General features: G+C 40.3%; 3 protein-coding genes across 4 annotated transcripts; 1 reads left to right on the plus strand and 2 right to left on the minus strand.

Annotated features, from left to right (window-relative positions):
- Positions 1-990: 990 nt before the first annotated feature.
- On the plus strand, positions 991-6,393 carry LOC118791017 (ubiquitin-conjugating enzyme E2 B-like). Its single transcript, XM_036548224.1, has 6 exons — positions 991-1,257; positions 3,224-3,304; positions 4,394-4,419; positions 4,680-4,769; positions 5,382-5,470; positions 5,723-6,393. The coding sequence occupies exons 1-6, from the start codon at positions 1,214-1,216 to the stop codon at positions 5,849-5,851; spliced, it is 459 nt and encodes a 152-aa protein (XP_036404117.1). The 5' UTR covers positions 991-1,213; the 3' UTR covers positions 5,852-6,393.
- A 2,297-nt stretch (positions 6,394-8,690) lies between these two features.
- On the minus strand, positions 8,691-12,770 carry LOC118791202 (piggyBac transposable element-derived protein 3-like). Its single transcript, XM_036548489.1, has 3 exons — positions 12,766-12,770; positions 9,250-10,773; positions 8,691-8,973 (listed from the first exon to the last, which is right to left on the minus strand). Exons 1-3 carry the CDS (start codon positions 12,768-12,770, stop codon positions 8,691-8,693), a joined length of 1,812 nt encoding a protein of 603 aa, XP_036404382.1.
- A 449-nt stretch (positions 12,771-13,219) lies between these two features.
- On the minus strand, positions 13,220-19,906 carry LOC118791311 (GTP-binding protein SAR1b-like). 2 transcript variants are annotated; one of them, XM_036548624.1, is made up of 7 exons: positions 19,834-19,906; positions 17,422-17,497; positions 16,683-16,802; positions 16,193-16,258; positions 16,010-16,113; positions 14,861-14,992; positions 13,220-13,771 (listed from the first exon to the last, which is right to left on the minus strand). In XM_036548624.1, the coding sequence occupies exons 2-7, from the start codon at positions 17,477-17,479 to the stop codon at positions 13,655-13,657; spliced, it is 597 nt and encodes a 198-aa protein (XP_036404517.1). In that variant the 5' UTR covers positions 17,480-17,497; positions 19,834-19,906; the 3' UTR covers positions 13,220-13,654. The 2 variants fall into 2 exon arrangements, with proteins under 2 accessions (XP_036404517.1, XP_036404516.1); XM_036548623.1 differs by having other exon boundaries at positions 17,422-17,515; positions 19,834-19,840.
- Between the last annotated feature and the right edge of the window lie 756 nt (positions 19,907-20,662).

Raw genomic sequence — 20,662 nt, forward strand, 5'->3', positions numbered from 1 at the left:
GACATTTCAACTCCATTTCAGCCACACATCCAGGTAAAGAAACGCCAACTCAACTGAGATAGTATCTGGTGATAAAGGTATCTTAAAATTTATTTATCTTAATAATATACTTTATATTTTCGGGCTAGGGTATCTACCTTAGTTGCAACAATGCTAATTATCACAATACTGAAACTGTCCTATTCAATATCGAAATGTATACATAGCGCTGTATTCATCATCTTACAAAGGAGATATCTATGGATTAAATCGAGGCAAACCGTTCATATTTTAATGAAATTATGAGTAGAGCAATCTTGCAACTTTATCCTGTCAGCCTATTGACACACATGTCAAGAATCCATCCTTATTTCACACACAATGCGTTATTTATCACATAGCAACTCCACAAAATGAATGCTCCGAATGATCGATAAATGAAAGTGACCAATCAAATCAAATCCCCCTACCTCAATATCCTCTCTGCCTATAAAACTGCGTTCACAGGGCATTTTCGCGCAAACAAACACTCTCAGAGTCATCACTTATAATGTGGCCATAAATGGGCAGACTTTCACAATTTAAGCAACAATTTGACGGAAATGAACAGTGTAATCAAATGCAAAAGGGGAAATGCGCTGCAATGTTCGTCTGTTGAACGGCTGATGCTTGAGAAAACAACTTCAGCCTAAAACCCCTCGGATGTAAATTATAAAAAGGAGGCACGATGAGAGATAAAACCAGTGTGTCACCTCGTAATATTTACACGCCTCTTTATTTAGTTACAGCCCTTATATCCTCACCTCCACTTTATTTTCATAAGACACACGCCCCTTTCATGTCCCCACGCCCCTTCTCGCCGGGCGTTCTGATACTGTCAAGACCGGACCAACTCTTCAGTCTACAGAGGGGCGGATGGTTTAAACGAAGGGGCACACATTACGGCTAAGGCCTCGAAAACGTTCCCCTCGATCATATTTTACACGATAGGATTAATAATTTAAACTTCTTTGCCTTTCACTTTCAGTGTGCCAGAAATTAACTTTATACGCTGTTCCATATTTCAGAAGTGAACTGTTCCGATCGAATGTTCTGTTACCCTTTTTCTGGGGTCCATGACGTCACCATAGTTGTTTGGGAGAAGAAAAGGCACAAGCAATAGAGCCGTCAAAAATAAATCGTCTTGTCTGCGATTTTATGATTAAAATTACCCATTTCACGTTCTGAAGTAGCCATGTCTACCCCGGCTAGAAGACGACTCATGAGAGACTTCAAAAGGTGCGTTTGCGATCGTTTTTACTGCCTTATTTTCTCACTGCTTGGCCTAGCTGGCCAGCTAGACGGCTGTGTTTGTTGGTTGCTTACTAACGAGCTGCTGTATTCAGGTTTCGATTGCCGGGTCTTAGGATCACTGCATTTACAGGGAGTTCTCGTTGACACAGGCAGTCAGCTACCTAGCGATGTTCTTATTTTAGAACGTCTACAGATGTGACCTTTTTAAAGTAGAGCACTGCTTTATAATACTTTCTACTACGATTTAACTAGCGGTGTAGCTTGCATCTGTAATCTTTTTAATCGTAATCACTAGGTGTTATGGTTCGCCTCTCTAAGGATGTCCTTTTTAGGACTAGTTACATTGCACATTGTGTCATCATTAAATTTGCTAAAATTGGACAATAATTGTATTGTTGTCTCAATAATAGTGTTATGTACCTGAGTGTAGGGGAATTCTTAGCTGTCACAGAGCAGGACGCTGAGATTAAGAAACGGGAGAACGCAGAGGTGGAAGCCTGCGTACATTCTCCTGTCTCTGGGGAGCGTAAAAGGAAGAAATAGGTTAAAGATCATTACGCGTGAAGTGGGACTGTACTGTATTGGACCCTCCCAAGATTTTCTTGAGAGTTAGCGCCCACATTTGAGTATTGGGGATTCAAACATGTCCACTTCTAAGAATTGATCATAATCTAGTATTTGTTAACAAAGTCTTGACAAATTCAGATCTCGCAATACTTGCAAGGATAAATTACCATATGACCGCAGAGGACATGGGTAAGGCTTGTTAGGATGTTTAGTCTTTATATGTTCATAACCATATTTTTGGCATTTTACTATAATTCAGTGAGAGCACACCCAGAGCTTTTCAAATGACACCATCTTGATTGTATCTTGTGTAGAACATGTCAGTAAACCACATCTTAAGAAAAAGATTCGCAATATGAATAAACATTTTGGCCGTGTTTGAATCTCCATAACATGCACGTGGAAACTTTCAAGGAAATCTGACAAAGTCATGCCAAAGTTGTACACACAGGCAAAGATACCCACAGGCAAGAATGCACTAGATGGTTAAAGACATACTGAGAATGCTGACTGTTGTAGAAATAAACATATACATGTAAATCAGCAATTGAACACTGTTCCTTATGGTCTCCACAAAAACAATGTCAGTGTACAAAACAGCAAGTCACTGACTCATTATTTACTCACCCATTCTGAACAAGCATTTTTCCATCACCACCCAAGTGTTGGTCCTCTGTTTTTTCGTCTTCCCATCTGAAAAGAATATGGTTGATACCAGGGTGCAAGACATCTCCATTAATATAATTCACTGATGTTGAAAATTTGCACCCCAGATGTGCTATAGCTATGTTTTGTTGCATGTAGTTTGATTACAGTCCCAACAAAGATTATTATATATACTAATGCACTTACATTGTAGCTATATGAATCTATGTATGCCTTTTTTCTACACATTTGAAAACTCTCAGAAAGTGTTATGTGTCAAACTGTGAGAGAAATGAAAACACTATCCTCTAGAACAGATGAAAACATAAATTATGATATTGGAATATTTTTGATTTGTAATGCAGCAGGAAAATTAGGGTGAAAGATAATGGTCAAAAACGGTCCTGTTGTGGTTATGTATTGTGTGGCCATTTGAGATTGTATCTGAAGTCTGCGTGTTTAAATGAGGTTAGATGGCACAGCAGTTAATGTTAGTAATGAGTCATACCTTAGGCTCAATGTGGCTCCTTCTATAGGAAGCCCCCAAAAAGGGCTTATTTGTCAGTGCTGTATAGGTGTTGGGTTATGCCACGCCAACCCGCAAATCTTCGGGTGGTACACCTGCCACCGCAAATATTTATGGTTTTTCTGGGAGTAATTCAACCCTGCATGTAATGATAGCTTTCAAAATGTTGAGTTTACAAAATCATGAATTTGGTATCTTTCTTTTGATCATCAGGCTTCAAGAAGACCCTCCTGCTGGCGTGAGTGGAGCACCATCTGAAAATAACATTATGCTTTGGAATGCAGTCATATTCGGGTGAGTTGCCTGATCTCTCGGCTGCCGTCCTAATGAGGTTACCTTTGAGGGACAGAGAGAGAAGCTGTGTAGACACGACGTTTGGCTAAGCACATTCACTGTGTCTCTGCATTTGCATTGCACACGTGAAGTATTGAATTTAAAAATCATAAAAACACTGTCACTCCGAGGAAACGGTCACCCAGAGTGTTATGACACGTAAAATCATTCAGTGTCATCGTAAATTCAGTCCTAAAAACGTTGATGTCACTTTGTACATATGTTATTACAACTTACAGTTTAACAATACATAACCTATACATTCAGCAGACTTATTCATGGTGGCACAGTTCATTTTACATAACATCCTCTCCTGGTTCATCCAGGTGTATTGGCAACCTGTATACCTCTGCACTCTGACAACTAAGCTGGGTTGAACAACTAAACTGTACTAGCAACCCTATTTCTTATCTACCCTGAGTAGGAGTAACAGCTTAGACACCACAGAGTACAATGCTGTATATAGGAGGAAAGGCACACGGAAACCCACATTTAGATTCAATAGAAATGCAAGTGTACAAAGCTGGAGGTAGAGAGAGAGAAAGAGCATGGGTGCAAGAGAAAAAGAGGCTTGTTGGCCTGGTGCCCACATTCCAACACTGTGTTTGAAATGGGAAATGTAGGCAATGGAAAGCACCCATGCACAGGGCACAAGGAGGTGAGAAACTGCATATTCATTAGACGAAATCGAACTCTGACACCTTCTGGGCATTTTATGGTAATTCAACTCATAATAAAGCTTTTAAAAATATCCAACCTGTTGCCATGGTGGTATCGCGCAATCCTTATACCAGGCATCAGAGACTAGGCTGCAAGCACTCCTGTATTCATCTTGCATGTTGTGTGAATATTTCCTGGCCTGTTGATGCACTCACTACAGCACTCATCAGTAAATGTATGTATAGCTATATAGAGGAGTTTAGAAGACAATACATGAGGCAAGGTTTTTCATATATTTTCCAATATTTCTCAGTAACTAGATGTTTATCATTCATGCAAAGCAGCTAACACGGCTTGTTATTCATTATTTCTCTGACTCATTACTTGCAGACCTGAGGGCACCCCATTTGAAGATGGTAAGTTAATGATTTTCTCTCTGGGAAACACAGCATTTGATGTCAGAGGGTCTCATTTTGAAGAGCCCTGATGTTGTGATTGGCAGGAATAATAGCTGTGACTTGTATAATGGCTAATGAGGTCACAAAATAAACATATAAACCACACTATTTATGATGATTATGATTTTGTGTTTTCATGTCTGTAGAAGAGTAATATCTGTCACGGAGAAATTGACAGCAGGTTTGGCCCCTGTAATTCCTTTTTCTCTGCAACGCAGGAACTTTTAAGCTTGTGATCGAGTTTTCCGAAGAGTACCCAAACAAGCCACCGACAGTGCGATTCATCTCAAAAATGTTCCACCCAAATGGTGAGGCATGACAATCTGTCTCCCTTTCAGTGCTGTACCACTTAATTTCACTATTTAGCTGTTACGTATTTGATAGGTAATATCTATTAATATCTGTTTATTAATATCTATTTTTTACATATGTGTGCCTGTCTGTGTCACTCTCACATGGCACATGGCGTGGGGTGAGGGGAGGGGACTGTAAGAGGTCGGAATGTACACACGGGGTAACAGTGCACTGTCTGACACCACGATCAGAGTGGGATCAGTGCTCAGTGAGTTAACACTGTGCTCAGAGATGGTGTGTGCAGTAACTAACACCACGCTCAGACACAGTTATAGTGACTTACAGAACAGATAGATTTCTGGCCTGTCACCTTCCAATGCTAACATGAGGTAGAAACCAAGGTGTGAGAATTTGTTGTGCTCTTACACTAGTTACACACATTTGTTGCATATCTACACCTTTCATCCATGGAGAGTTTTTAAACCTTTACAAATTATGATACCCTATTCCAGTGACCATTTGTAGGTAGTGATTACTGTGTGGGTAATTATATGAAATTATTTTCCTGCACTGTGCATGAAAGATGTAAGAATGTTTTGTAACATAAACACGTTTTGCTTTTGCAGTTTATGCAGATGGTAGTATATGTTTAGACATCCTTCAGAATCGATGGAGCCCAACATACGACGTCTCATCCATTCTAACATCCATCCAGGTGGGTAGGGGCCTCGTGACACCCCCTGCAGGATTACTGCTGACACTGCAGTAGCATTGTACTACTCTAGCTGGGGATCTTAATCACATTTTGTCTTTGATTGGCTGTCCAGGTGGATTACATCATTATTGTCTCAGTGGTACTGCGAGGCCACCCACAAAGAGGGGTTTGGCACACGCGTCCTATCACAGTGCGTGTTTGGATCCGAAACTCTCAGATGACTCAGTCTGTTCCTTTCTTTTGCTCTCAAAGTCCCTGCTGGATGAACCGAACCCTAACAGCCCGGCCAACAGCCAGGCGGCCCAGCTGTACCAGGAGAACAAGAGGGAGTACGAGAAGAGGGTGTCAGCCATCGTGGAGCAGAGCTGGAAGGACTCCTAACAGCGGAGCACCATCCTCCCCCCCTTGCTCCTCCCACAGTTTAAATCCAGTCTTTCATTTACCTCATCAAAAAAAAAAAAAACAAAAAAAAAACCCAAGGCAACAACAGAACAACTTTTAAGTGCCACAAGGAAAAGAAGAGTAGGGACTTTTACTTGCCAACACATTAAAAAAAAGCAACCTTTGAGGTTTGTGTTATTATTGTTCATTTTTTATTGCATGATGTGAAATAAGTTATTGCTAACAGAACTGTAATATATCTCTTTGTGTTGGGTTGATGTTACTCTTCAGCTTCTACACAGACTTATTTTTAAATGTTTTTTTTTTTTCTTGGTTTGAACAGCATTTGTTGTAGTGTCTTACTGGTGCAGTGTCAGAAATTTTTTTAAGAATTGCTACTTCATGAAATTTTAAATTCTGCAATATCACTCTTGTATGAAAGATGTATTTTTGGACAGCCATGAATCCAAGCAGTTTGACTGGTATTGCTCGTGATTGTAATTTTGGAATAACTTTTCCATTATTATTAAAACTAGTGTATATAGAGAACATCAAACACGGTTATCCTCGAGTCTCTTGTCCAGGCATGTGTGAATGGTGTTGGATATGAATGTAGGAGTTTAAACCCTCATGTTATATCAAAGTAGTGTTGGCACAGATGAGTGATTCAGTACCAGTGCAGGAGACTCAGATGGGCTCAGAAGACAATCCACTGCCTGTAGGAGATTGCATATATGTATCTAAACTGAGGCGGATTTCAGATTTCCTCCTCCATTTGATTCCCATTAAGCTGTTCCCTGATCTGAAACCTGCTACTCTCCAACAGAGCAATCCTTCCTCCTCTGCCTCTCCTGTCCTTTGGTTTTTATGCAGCGTCAGATTACAGGCACTCATACCTCCTCCTGTCTGACCACGCCCTGATACTGTGTGGTATTTGCACATGCAGTTGCGTCATTTCACTGTATGTACCTTGTCATGCACTCACATACCTAAGACACCTTTGAAGAGTTATGTGTAAATGTGCTGACACGTGCTCCTTAAGGCAATACCAGGATTGGGTTGCTGCATTTAAGACCAGACTTCAATTCAGACTTTAGAACTCAGTCTTCACTTCAGACTTAAATTTTTCTCAGTGCATATACTGCTGTCACTGAGTGTAATCTACGAAAGAACAATTATTTTGTGGATTTATTAATACACGAGTCATGTCAATAATGTAATGGACAAACATAAAGTACACTTCTCTGAAACTGACAAAAATCAAGCCATAGCAACTTAACGACCACAGACAAACGTTCCTGGCTTTTTGGGATCACCTTTTGCTGTGAAAAGCATTAGGCGGGCTACTAGCCCCTGTGCCTTGCTTTACAAAGCCATGCATACCATCACTGGACCACCATTACTGTTACCACAACCCTCTGTGACACTAATTCTACACTACACGCTAGTGACAATAGAAGTACTGATGTTACAATGCACATGTGTATATCAACCCACTCAACCACGCCATACCTACATTACTCATACCTCCTCCTATCTGACCACACCCTACTACTCTGCAGTATTTGCACATGTAGTTGTGTCATTCCACAGAGCCTACCTTGTCATGCACTTGCATACTTAAGACACCTTTGAACAGAAATATGTGGAAGGGCAGTGACATGTGCTCCTTCCCTTTTTCTGAAGCCACCCATGAGAGTTTGTGACCACACTGAAACTTTGTAATGACACTGAGTCATGATTGATGACCCTATAACCACAGTCATGCATATACAGAAGTAAAGAATATGTAGCACGGTCATGTAAACTCTTGGCTGTAGTTACCATGTGTTGCAGTGTCTGGATTTGAGGGTTGCATGCTATAATGTAAGAAAGACATAATGATGAAGACTCAATACATCACATTTCAGCTGCTTAGCAGACACTCAGTCTATACATATCTTACCATTTTTACATGTTATCCATTTACAAAGATTGATATTCACTACGGCAAATCAGCGTTAAGTGCCTTGCCCAGTGGTACAATGGCAGAACCTCACTGAGGAGTCCAACCAACCTTTGGGTTACAGGCCCTACACCTTACCATTATACAATTCTGTTACCCCACTGTTGGTAGTAATGGAATAATAATGACGACCATAAGCATATCCACTCAGCTGGAAAGTTGAATAAGCTCAGCTCAATTAACATCTATTTATTGGTGGATACTAGTTACTGAATCCATATGCGACTCCAAAGTTTTAAGTGTGGAGCCGCTGCGCAGGGAAATGCGCTTTTGAGTGTCATGCCCGTTTGTGCCCAGATTTTTTTCAGAGTTGTAAGGCACATTTTATCAGTTGAGTCTCTCTGAATCATGTTATGTATTTATTTTTTCCATTTTGTACTTCGCTTTGAAGAAAATAGCATTTTTATGACTGGCAACAATTGTTGCCAGTAGTCACACAACTTGTCACCAGGTCAAATGTCACCTAATAATAATAGAGAAATAATAATAATAACAAAATAATAATATAGTCATAATAAATAATAACAAAAAGGTGGAGCCTCAGGTTCCCCCTGTATAAAATTCAAAATAACAAACAATTGTTATGGACCATTATGAAATGGTTTCTTTATTCTCAATTTTTTTATACTCAAAACCTCAACAAACAGTTTTTTCTTAGAACCTCTAAAAACATATATATATATATATATATATATATATATATATATATATATATATATACACATATATATTATATATATATATATATATATATATATATACATATATATATATATATATATATATATATAAACATATTTCTTCCCATACATTCCATCATCTTTCATGCATTTTCTACTCAGTATGGTACTTCTTGAAGCACTCCACATGTAGTGGCACATCACACTTTCCACACGCAAATGATGTGCGTCCGCCACAGTTCTTGCATCGCTTGTACCTGCTACCAGTGTTGCAGGGCCAGTGGTTGAAACTATCAAACCTGGTGGCATCAGTTATCGCCACCGCCATTGAAGATCTTCTGCCCTGCCTACTTGCCATTGTTCCATGGCGCTGGAGGAGGGTCTGGGCTACCAGCCTCTGGAAGGAGAGGAGATCCTTCTGCCCGCTTTTCCAGGACCTAAATGAATGACAAAACAAGCATGATAGATGCATGAATGTGCCATGTTTTTGTTTGCATATGATGCTATTGATGAATCATCAATATCATCCTTTCTACATCGTCATGCCCTATAAGTAGAATGTTCTGTAAAAGCAATATCACACTTGAGTTTGTGATGTTGGTCTGGATATCATCACTGTTGCTCTTGTCGACCGAAGAGCACTAGCGATGACCTCGAGTCAAACATCACAAACTCGATTGTGATATCGCTAAATAACATACAGCCTTGTGTACCTGTAATAGCACCAGCTGTTCACCATGGCACTGTTCAGGGCCCAGCTGAAGCATGGCCACCACCACTTCTTGGACCGGATGTTGACTCTGTAGCGGCTGACAAACTGGTTATGCAGGTCCACTCCTCCCATGTGTGTGTTGTAGTCCTGGATACACTTAGGCTGTCTGACCTTGTCCATAGTCCGCTTCTGTTTGTTCCATCTCTTCACCTCAGTTTCGGTGAATTCCCTCTCCATGTTCGACACCACAGTGACCACGCTGTTGTCATTCCACCTTACAATCAGCTTCTCTGCCTCAACCAGATACTCAGCATCACCTCTGGGTGTCTTCTTGAAGGTCTGGGGTGCTGTGAAGGGAACGTTATGGAGCTGAGTTTGTCGCAACGTGCCACAGCTACCATAGCCTCTCAGGGTCATCTCATCCACCAGGGACAGGGTTGTGAAGAGGTTGTCGTGGTAAAACTTGACTCCAGGTGGCACTTCAGCTTTCTCTGCCAGGCCAAGAACCACACTTGGACCCTGACCAAGTCCAGTTTCCACCAGATGTGTGTGGCTTCCTACATATGGCTCCATCTGATGGACAAACCCAGAGGAGGATGCTAAGCTCCATATTTTATACCCAAAACGAATAGGCTTCCCTCTAATAAACTGTTTGCACCCATGCCTTCCAAAATACTCAATCATCATCTCATCTACTGCCACATGTTCTGCTATCGGGATTGCGTTGTTGATGTCATTCAGATGCTTAAAAAGGGGACGCACCTTGAATAACGGGTCAGCTGTGATCTTCATGTTGTCTACTAAATGAACAGAAGACATAATCTCATCAAACCTGTTCCTCCGCATGGCATCTTTTACAGCAGCGTTGCTGACATCATAATCGTCTGACCAGAGAAGACGCCGCCTTGGGACTGTGTTGTATCCACTGATCAACAGAATACCATAGAATGTCAGAAGTTCATCCTCAGTCAGGTTGAGTGTTTTCCCTTTTTGTTCGGCGTAGAGATTGGACATTTCCAGTGTGGTATCTCTGAGGGACTTGGGATAGAATGTGAGGAAGATATCCACTGGATCATCTGATGTGAAGCCAGGATCATGTTCTTTTGGGACATAGTGAGGGATCTGATATTTTTTGTTGGCTTGTTCTGGTGCTTTGGCTGCAATCTTGATTTTTTTGAATTTCTTGTCTTGGTTCTTAGTTTTGTGGAGCATGGGCCCAACGATCTCACTGGTCACCTTTTCATTTGTGCCACTGACCTTTCTAGTCTCTGTCTGACCCACTGAGGATGAACACCCAGGATCATCATCGGGGGGATTTGGCAGTTGCATGTCTGAATTAGGTAGAAAGCCTTCACCTTTCAGTAATCTCGATGGGAGGCGGTTACGGTCACCAGTGGCCTCGTCATCAGATTGGTCACTGTCACAGTCTGTGTCATGTGCATGCATTTCTGACTCAGGCACAACTGTGATGTCCGCCACAGAGTCAGAGTCCTGCAGTATGGCCAGGATCTCTGCTACGGTGTACCTAAGGAAAGGACAACATACATGATTGATTTTTATTTTGACCTATGTTATTTTATGAAAAATGCTTACATACATAGCATACCAGAGGGAAAAGGGGGATTTGTGTGTGTGTCTGTGTGTGTGTGTGTGTGTGTGTGTGGGGGGGGGGGGGGGGGGGGGGGGACCAAGGGATAGCGTGTGTCAAGAAAAGTGCACCTCCAACTGCACATCAACATTTTTAGCTAATGTTAGCTAGCAAGAAAATGATGTATGGTAACGTATAAAAATCCTATACACACAGGCCTTGAATACCTGTGAATTTACTTAGCTAGAAAGAGTATTCTAAGAGGACTAAAATGAGCCATTGTACATCATTCTACAATTTTAAATAAGTAAATTAGGAGCAATCCTGCAGACAGTGTTTTCCTTTAGTTAGCGACACGCCATGTGCCCACTGGCAACTTTTGTTGCCACTCACAGAAATAAGCCCATGAACAAAAAAATATTTATCCTAGGTACAATTTTTGGGGGGAGGGTTACTCTAGAGACTTGAATGATTAAATAATTATAAATATGTTTGGGGGGAAAATCATAAGAAGTTTATGAAAATTACAACTTTCCAGGAAGATTTGCATCCGCCATGTCTTCAGCCGGAAGGAGCAGGAAGCAGATGATGTCATGCGATAGGAAGCACTTAGCACGATTTTTAAAAAATCAAAACCTTTGTCTAAGTTGTCTACTAGCATATAAGTGGAAAAAGTTGCATTAGTACCTTTGAGATTTTTTATTGTGAGTCGAAAATGACAGTGATACACTTTGGCAACAATTGTTGCCAGTGGGGCAAAACGGGTTATAACGGTTAACGGGTATCCGACACCGTCGCCCTCTCACTACTGCCCTCTTGTGTGTAACAGTGTCATTGTGTAAAAACGTTAAAGAAGGCAGAATTCCTCGCCTTAATTATCAGCATTGTTCATGATTATTTGTATGAAATATATTTATTACAATATAGTGGCTCCTTCAAAACATCCTCACATGTCGCTCATAGGTGGCCTATTACATTCAAATATCTATCACGACATACAGGCTACATAAAATTAAAACAGCCAGTTTCAGCATTGATTAATTATTTGCGGTAGCTGCGGACAGAAACAGGCACCTTTTATATTTATTTAACTCAAATGACAGCGGGGGATGGTTTAAGGAATTAACTATCATTGATGAATTGCTGAACTGTCATGACTTGATCACCGGGATGATCTGTGTGTTTATAATTCTGACAAATGAAAGGCATTTTAATTTTCTATCCAGTTATTAATTTGTAGTCAATTAAATTAAATTAGTTCTCCGTTGCAGCCTCCCTACCAATGATCAGTCATTTTACATGTGCCACGTCACGATCTTATGTCTGCGGTGACAAAGTCAGCCTAATTGCTGAATAACGGTAAATTCGTGCATATTTTCTCAAAAATGTTACGACGGATCGGATTCATTGCGGATATTTCATTTGTATACAGACTGCAGTCATGTATACAGTTTTCACATGAAGTCCTAATTTATCTAAACAGTAAATGCCGCTATGTTTTTTTTACACATTCTAGATGCCTGGCGCAACGCCTGCAAATTACCCCCGGCTTGAAACGGAAAGGTGGAATTCGATAGCATTTCAGTGTTCAGCTGAGCTAAGGTTAATCAAGCGGTGTACATTATGTACAAGCCCCTCTGGTTTTACGCGTTGGTGACAGATTCGCTCAACGGCTTGCTGTCATTATAGCTGCAAGGGTGGCGCACTGATGTAGTAAGCGTTTGGTCAGTGTTAACATGCTGGTAATGCATAGGGGTTGTTGAAACCTACCAAAGAGGATCAGCGCTTTAATACTGTGAACCGTAACATTTCTTCTCATACTGGAAAGAATAAAGAAAAGCGAAGAGGAGGGGAGTGGCTGTTAGCTATTACTAATAACCCGTGGACCTCTGATTTTTTTTACAGAAAAGTACATCTGCGTTCCCCTACTCCATAGCGGCAGTGCTTTAGCTTCATCCAACTGCTCTCTGTATAAAACAGGCTAGAATTTAGGTCTCTGAATTACATTAACAACCTTTACTTGCCCATTAGCCTGCTTCTATTTCACCCGCGTGACATGTCTGCCAAGAAGTTCTTCCAAAAGAGTCTACTTGATACCTACACAGGTTTGTACCTGAATAGGTCTGCCAAGGTGCTGTGACACCAAAGATCTGAATGAACAAGAAGTTTATCTGCATGTGTTCCCTGCCGCCAGCCATCTCCTAGAAAGACCCATTTCATATTCAGCACTGCATCTACTACAGAACACCTGACACAGAGCTCTCTTCAAAAACAGTGGTGTTCCAGCATACCCCTTTTTGAACTCAAAGAATAACAAATTGTGACTTGTCGTCTTTTAATGACATGTCACCGGAGAAAACGGAACAGATGTGATTGAGGTGGTTAAGGCATTTTGTAGTTCTTTAACAGTAGTAATCAAATATACATGGTCATATGTTCAAGTTTTACTGAACCCAAGTATTAAAAAAGTCTTCCAACAGGGTGATTTTTAAATGCTATTTGCATGTCCACATGTAGTCTCTGGTTTAAAAAAGTGCATTCAAATGTCTATGATGCTGTTCAGAGGCGCTGGGAAACTACTGCTGAGAGTCCAGTTTTCAGTTTATGTGGAGATACACTTACAGATTTCTTGTGGGGAGAGCAGTGGAAAAAGAAAGAATAATTTGAACAGTCAGATTTTTTAAATTACAGTTGCTGATATATTCTTCGAGGAAAAAATGTGAAAATTGTATATCCAAATGTTCAGCCAGTGGGGCACTGGTGGGTTGTAACGGGTTGAAGTTACAGATGTTCCAAGAGCCCGGGTTTGAGGTTGGCTCTATTCAATGTACTGGGAAAGCCAGCGGAACCCCTCTCCGTAACCCTGCCTCTTCCGTACGCTGCACATAAACACCTCCAGTGGTCTTGTGTTCAGCTCCTTCATGGGGACGTTACCCTGAAAACAGAGAAGATGTGATTGGATATCTCTCCTGTCACTCACAGCATACGATTCTTCTGGCAGCTCTAGTGTCATTTTGTCTTTAGGAAAAATCCAAAGTAAAAAGAATTTCAGCTCTCATAAACAAATGCTGTCTGTAGCAGAAAATAAAAGGACTTGACCGAATGGTGCGTTTTATCACTGTAGTTTGTAGAAGAGCAGCCAAAAACGCAGAGCTTGTGATTTTGAATTATATGAGGATTTGTATGTGTTGTATACAAACTGAACATTACATTTTAAAATGTTTGAATTATTTTCCTCTGCAAACTTGTCTTCATGTGTAAAGCTGGTGTGATTTTCTCATTCTGGAATCCAGCAGTAGAAGAGCGCATTTCCTAGCATGTTACTTTGGGTAAAAGCAAGAACTGGCAGTGTCATTTGTGACTGTATTGTGCTGCACTGGGGAAATGATTAAACTGCACATGCAATGCAGTCTGGATACAGGAACGGTCTGGATACACTTGAAAAGGTGAAAGGCATGCAAGATGGCTTCCCCAGAGTGTTATTTCTAAATAGAAACTTCCATCTGAAGTGAGTGATCTGAATTTTAAGAACTGCTAAGACAAAAATATTGATTTAATATTTTTATTTTAATGTTTACCTTGAAACATCCTTAATTCTAAAATATTCTGTTGCAGTGTTCTACTTATTAAAAGTGCAACTGAAATTGTGATTGTCACTGTTACTATTTGACAGTGCTAGTATTTATGTATCTACACACATTATGTATATTATGTATGGACGTAAGTATGCATATGCACATACACTTCTGGATATTTTCAGGAACAAGTACGGTTATAGAGGAAACATGTATGAGAGCTTTAATATACGTATGCTAATCCACTGAACCAAGATAAAGAATCAGGGACTGTGATAGACACTTGATAGACACTTCATTGTTTCAGTTGTCTGTTACACAAAGGGTGCACTTGAACAGGTACTACGAAGGTACTATGAATGTTCACTTTTTAGTATAGTTAATGTCTGTTTAAATTCTTTGATTTGGCATATGCAGCGTAATGCAAAAAGTGGATGTGGGCCCCTCACCTTCCCCGTCGTCTGACTGTACAGTCCGAACAGCTCTCGCAACTGCTCTTCGCTGATGGCCTCCGGTCTGTCGATCTTGTTGCCGAGAATCAGGATAGGCACGTTTCCGATGGTCTCATCTGTCATGAGCGCCTGTCAATCACAGCACATACCCTCAGCCCTGTCAGTCATTACCCAGCGAGTACAGACAGCCAGATGAATCACAGGACATTCTGACAAGCACATCGCTTGAGCTGTGTCAGCCCTGGCGATCTCGACAACTTAATTCAGCATCACCGCTCACTCATACACATGGTAATGAGCATTTACTCAAACGGTATCTACATCGAAATCAAGGTTGCAAACAGAGAATACATCTGAAATTTTGTTAAGAATGTTTGCAGGCAGTTCATTTTTGTGAATATAGTTATAAGTTAACTAGCAGCCTTTATAGAACAATATAGATCTAGTACAGCAAAACGGAAATATTCTGTTGAAGAGCATATTACTATTACATAGGTTACAGTAAAATAATTTTTCCTCTTTTTATGTCTGTAATTATTGCAGTAATTATTATTATTGCAGTAATTATAGTTTGTCAACATATTTGTTTGGAAGCATCAAGGGTTTATTATTAGTTCATTTGTTTGTCCCATGAAAACCTTATTGAATGGCCATTCTCTAGCCCCATGAGAATACACACTGCCCACTGGTCAGAATTAAAACAGCACTGTGGCCATAGCTCAGCCCTCTGTCAGCAAAACCATATATTGTGCAACTGGCACAACCACTGATTGCACCTATTCAAGGAGCTCTGTTTTCTCAAGCAGTCCATGAAATTATATTCAATATAATAAAAATCAATCACGTCATTGATCAGATAAAAATAGCCCAGTTTAGTCAAGTTGTACCAGATTGGAAAGGAAACTTCAGAGACCAGTCAAGCCCCAAGCCAAGCAGTGCTAGAGTACTAATGTATTCACCACAGAAATATGGCCACATAGATGTATGGCTGAGACTGTACCAATACTAACGTGGAAACAGTATATTCACACCATTACTGTAAATAACACTGCACTTCTCTACATATCACCACTGTAGACAACGCTGAACTTCCCAATACTAAGCACTGCGTCTGTTTGTGTTGTATTTCAGATGCAAGGCACTCACGTCGAGTTCTGCTTTAGACTCTGGCAGTCTGGGGACGTCTGCACAGTCCACCAGGAAGACAATTCCGTTGATGGCAGGGAGGTAGTTTTTCCAAACTCTGCGGGCTGAACACACAGGGGGCGGTTGAGAGCTGGGCTCAGAATATGACTGCAGAACAGGCCAAGGTGCTCAGGGAGTATGTACCTTGTGCGTGGCCACCCAGGTCGAAAGTGGTGAACGTCATGCCAGCGATTGTGAGCTCTTCAGAGGCTGAAACAGAGCAGCCAGACCAGGGCTCTTATATGACTCTGAGGCGACAGACGATTACAGCTCTGATAGGCCATTCAGTCTTAAGGAACAAAGAACAGCTAACAGATCCACATTTATGCACACAGACAAATAGCATTCCTGTGCCATGTTTAGTCATAGGTTCTGCTGAGAACATGAGGCATGACAGATGGAAATTCAGTTATTGGAAATGACTGCCATGATGCTCACAGCAAACCAAAGCACCCATCACTGGGACTGCCAAAGGAGCACTGCCTGTTTCTCATTCTGCTAGACTCTGTACAAACCGATGCTGTGATGTGTATTATACTCTGATTTTCAGTCTATGTGGTGACAGTTTGTGCACAGAAATGCACACAGCTTACTTACAGCAAATACACAGTGTTTTTCAGAAACATCAGCTTACTTGGGTGTAAAGTAGGCACGTGCTGTCCCAATCTGTCTTCTTTGAGCATGTGCAGTAGCGTTGTCTTGCCAGCATTGTCTAGTCCAAGAAACACTAACTTTCCTGATTTCTTATACAGACCTGAAATTTAGCAGATACAGCACAGACTCAACAAAGCAGCAAGTACATTTCTCCCAAAGGCTTTGGCCATGACAGCTTGACAGGACTAATAAAAAGAGCCTGAATTTTTTGCTTTTAATACAATGCTAAACAATAAACTTATTAAACTTAGTAAAATGATTTTACCACAATGTATACATAGAAAACTATTTTCAGTTTCCATGTATTTTGGGTCATTCCATGTGAAATGGGACTGAAGTCAGCAGACCCAGAACAAACCAAAAGGTCAATGATGTAACAGGGAACATGATGAACCTTTCATCACACCAATTTTAAGATTATTATGCATCTTATGTCAATCACATGGGTAGGCAAAAATGACCATATATATCAAAATCTTAGCAAATGAAACAGAATTTTTTACTCTATTAAAATCTCCCCATGATAAGAAAAATTTCCAGCTTTCAAGAAAATCTGAGTTGGGCCCACTTCACATGCCATAACTGTGCTGTGAATATATCTATCATCATCCTGAAGGAGTGGACCAAGATCAACATCAGACAGTCCAAGTTCCACAATGTCCAAGTTCCACATCTGTCCAACCCATTTACAGAATCACATATTATTGACAACTACTTACCAAGAAACTGCAATACACCACTGAAACCACTGTAAATCCAATCAAATATGAAGGACATATCCGGATATTGGCCAACCTGGAAAAAAACAGGAACCTGACATCAAATGGAGGTCAGATATGTGACTGAAGCCTGTGAAGTGCCTATAATACCTGTTGGCGAAATCTAAGCTTGGTGAAGGAAATTAACCACATGGGTATGACAGTTCAATATGCATAAACATGACAATATCTTAGCTCTCTGTTTAAGTGGAATGTGTCATCAGGCAGACTGTTTTTCTATTCCACTTTCAGGACCCCTACATTCTCCCCTTAATCAACAAGCTTTCAACCTCCAGCACAGCTCAGGAGTTAAAGAGTCAGGAATGGAAAGACTGGGGCCACAGAGATTTTCCACTGCTATTTAACCCTGATAACACCTTCAAGAAAAATGTCTCAAATGTGTCTCACAAACTGAGCAGACTGTTCTCCAGCCTCATAAAGCAGAAAGGTTTTGGTCATGATTAAGTTAAACTGTTGAACTTCATGTAGCCCTTTTAGGCTATTACCTTTTTGATGCAGATACAAGCAAAATCGACAAATTTAGGCTTCATACTGTTGATTACAAACCACCACCTCAGAGACCATCTGTGCACAATGTCTGGAGCCTAATCTTATGTTTCTCAAGAGGACCTCCCTGATATCTCTCCTAAGATTCTGTACCGCATGATAAGGAATGCATCCAACTGCTGGTTCCTTAGAAATATTATCTTTGAAGTTAAGCTGAACTGTTCAGATAGAGCATGAAGTTCAGGGCAATGTTCACGTCCACTGAAGGCTACCTTCTGAATCCAGATCTCAACAGTGACATCACCAAAATTGTGACATGTTACTGTATGTTACCTGACAATACCATTATTGGTACTGGAGGGTCAAAGGTTAGAAACATGCAAATAGGCCCTGTTACACGTCAGTTGTTTTTTCTTTTTCAAACTGTGAATGCTGAGGAAAGAGACTTGCTAAGAGATGTGACAAGCATACATGAAACAGTTGCAGCTTCAGTATAAAATCATTCAGACATTAAACTTTCACCCACTCAGCTATAAAGATACATATATAGCAGTACTGGGTTAGCTGGGGTAGTGATGTCACACTAACACGTGTACACTGTCTCCAAACCTCAGCGTAACAGCAGGGAAATGAATCCTGTCCAAAAAACCCAGCCATTCCTTTCTGATATACAATTCTTTCTACAAACATCACGCTGCTACATCAAACAGTGTGGTACAGAATGTTATATTCTACAACCCCAAGACAAAAACTAACAGAGTAAACAAACACAAATTATCCACATTACTGGCAAGTCTATGGAGATGCCATATTCGTTTACATAAAGTAACGCAGATCCCAAAGGGTCCGATTATGATAGAAGCAATAATTAAATATGCAATAAGTTACTCATCAGCTTCAATTGTATAAGCTTTTCAGGAAAATATGTTCAACGAGAATTTAATCTTCTGTTAGCATTAACAAATATTAACATGAAAACATAATACTGTAAATGCTCACATAAATAAGGTTATGTTAAGCTCAAGAAATGACTAAATTTTGCATTCATTGTGTCAAGATTTTGGTAAAAAAAAAAAAAAAAAAAACTCAGGGTTGCTACCAACTTTTAAAACGGTGTCAATATGGTTATTAACTTGTTAGGAAGCGAAAACAAGTGAATTCGTGTTCAATGGAAAGAAGCATACAAACCTGCTAGTCATGTCCACCCTGCTAGCACTGAGGGACATTGAGTCCTAGGACTGAACAGGAAGGGCTAGATACTTAGGCTTGCTAACCCAATAGGCACAATTTGTGTAGCACTGGCTAGCTATCCACAACACAATGTCTTATGTAATACTGTCTTTTCAAGCAACACAAAGTGACTCGTTAGCTGGTTAGTTAACATGCTTGATGGAACGCTGTTTCAGAGACTGCACAATTACAATGAACTAGTTAACAGTTGTTTAATGGTATGCAAGACAGCCAGTATACTAACCAGCTAGTTAGCTAGCCAATTCGCTAGAATATTCTAGAATAACTAGACATACATATGGGCTTGTTAATTATTTGGCTGACTAACATACTGATATCTGTACAGGGGAGCAGGTAGGTAGTACAGAAAACCAGACAATTTCCCGTACAGGTATTAGACAGTTTGTTGAAGATTTTACCCAGCTTATCATACATAAATCCACGTGTCATTCTTACAAACCGTCACATATCTGGTGTCCACAACAACCGTTTATTTCTACCATCTAGGACAGCTGTCATTACGTTGCAAGTAAGCTTGACATATGAGCTCGTCTTACCAGTTAGTTCACACAACAGTTAGCACATTAAATAGTTCGCATTTCGCTATTAAGACAAAAACATTCGTTGAAAACTCACCCGTAAATTTATGCTGAATACTAGCTAAATTGTTTAACGTTAACTCTTAAATTAGTGACAACCAGTTTTGTCTCCGGCTGTTCCCCACCTCTCCCATCCAACTCTGTGTTTCACAACAGTGATCACACACTGCACAGAGCTGCTGCCGCTATTACTTTGTCCGTCCCTCCCTTTTCCACATTCACACGACAGTTTCCTGTGCGTGTTTCACAGTAACCTCTCCGATTTGGAAACAACTGAAGAGATATTCTTTCCACATAGAGTGAGTGAAATCTTATCTCTGAACCAACTTATAGAACTTACTCATTGAGTTTCAGTGTATCATAGTGTATATATATATATATATATAGTTCTACGAAAAAAGCCTGTCCTAATATTTTGTAGTTACGCTACAACTGACTGCATACTACCAAATGCTTTGCGGGTAATGAAAAATATTCATATCTGAAACCTATTTTTAATGTTTTGTCATTTGAAGTATTTTAATGTACTTTTTACATACCATACACTCATTCATCTAGATATGAACTTCAGTACCTGTAAGTACCTTACTCTTACCTTATTCAAGCGTAAAACAATGGTACCCCCTCTGGGCAATTGACCCTTTAGGCTACTCGATTAGTACCTCATCCACTGCACGTTATTGCAGCATTGCAGCATCGAATCAGAGGTGATATATCTATTGCTCTACATCATTACGGCTGTGCTGTACCCTCTGTACTGCCCCTACGAGTGACCTGCATGCCAGAGGAATTGGTTCTCAGATGAATTGGCTAAAACAGAGCTTTCATCTGCTGATTGAGCGAGGAGAGACCTTTCTTTGCATTTA

Source organism: Megalops cyprinoides, chromosome 16 (genome assembly GCF_013368585.1).
Source record: "Megalops cyprinoides isolate fMegCyp1 chromosome 16, fMegCyp1.pri, whole genome shotgun sequence".
Lineage (NCBI taxonomy): Eukaryota > Metazoa > Chordata > Actinopteri > Elopiformes > Megalopidae > Megalops > Megalops cyprinoides.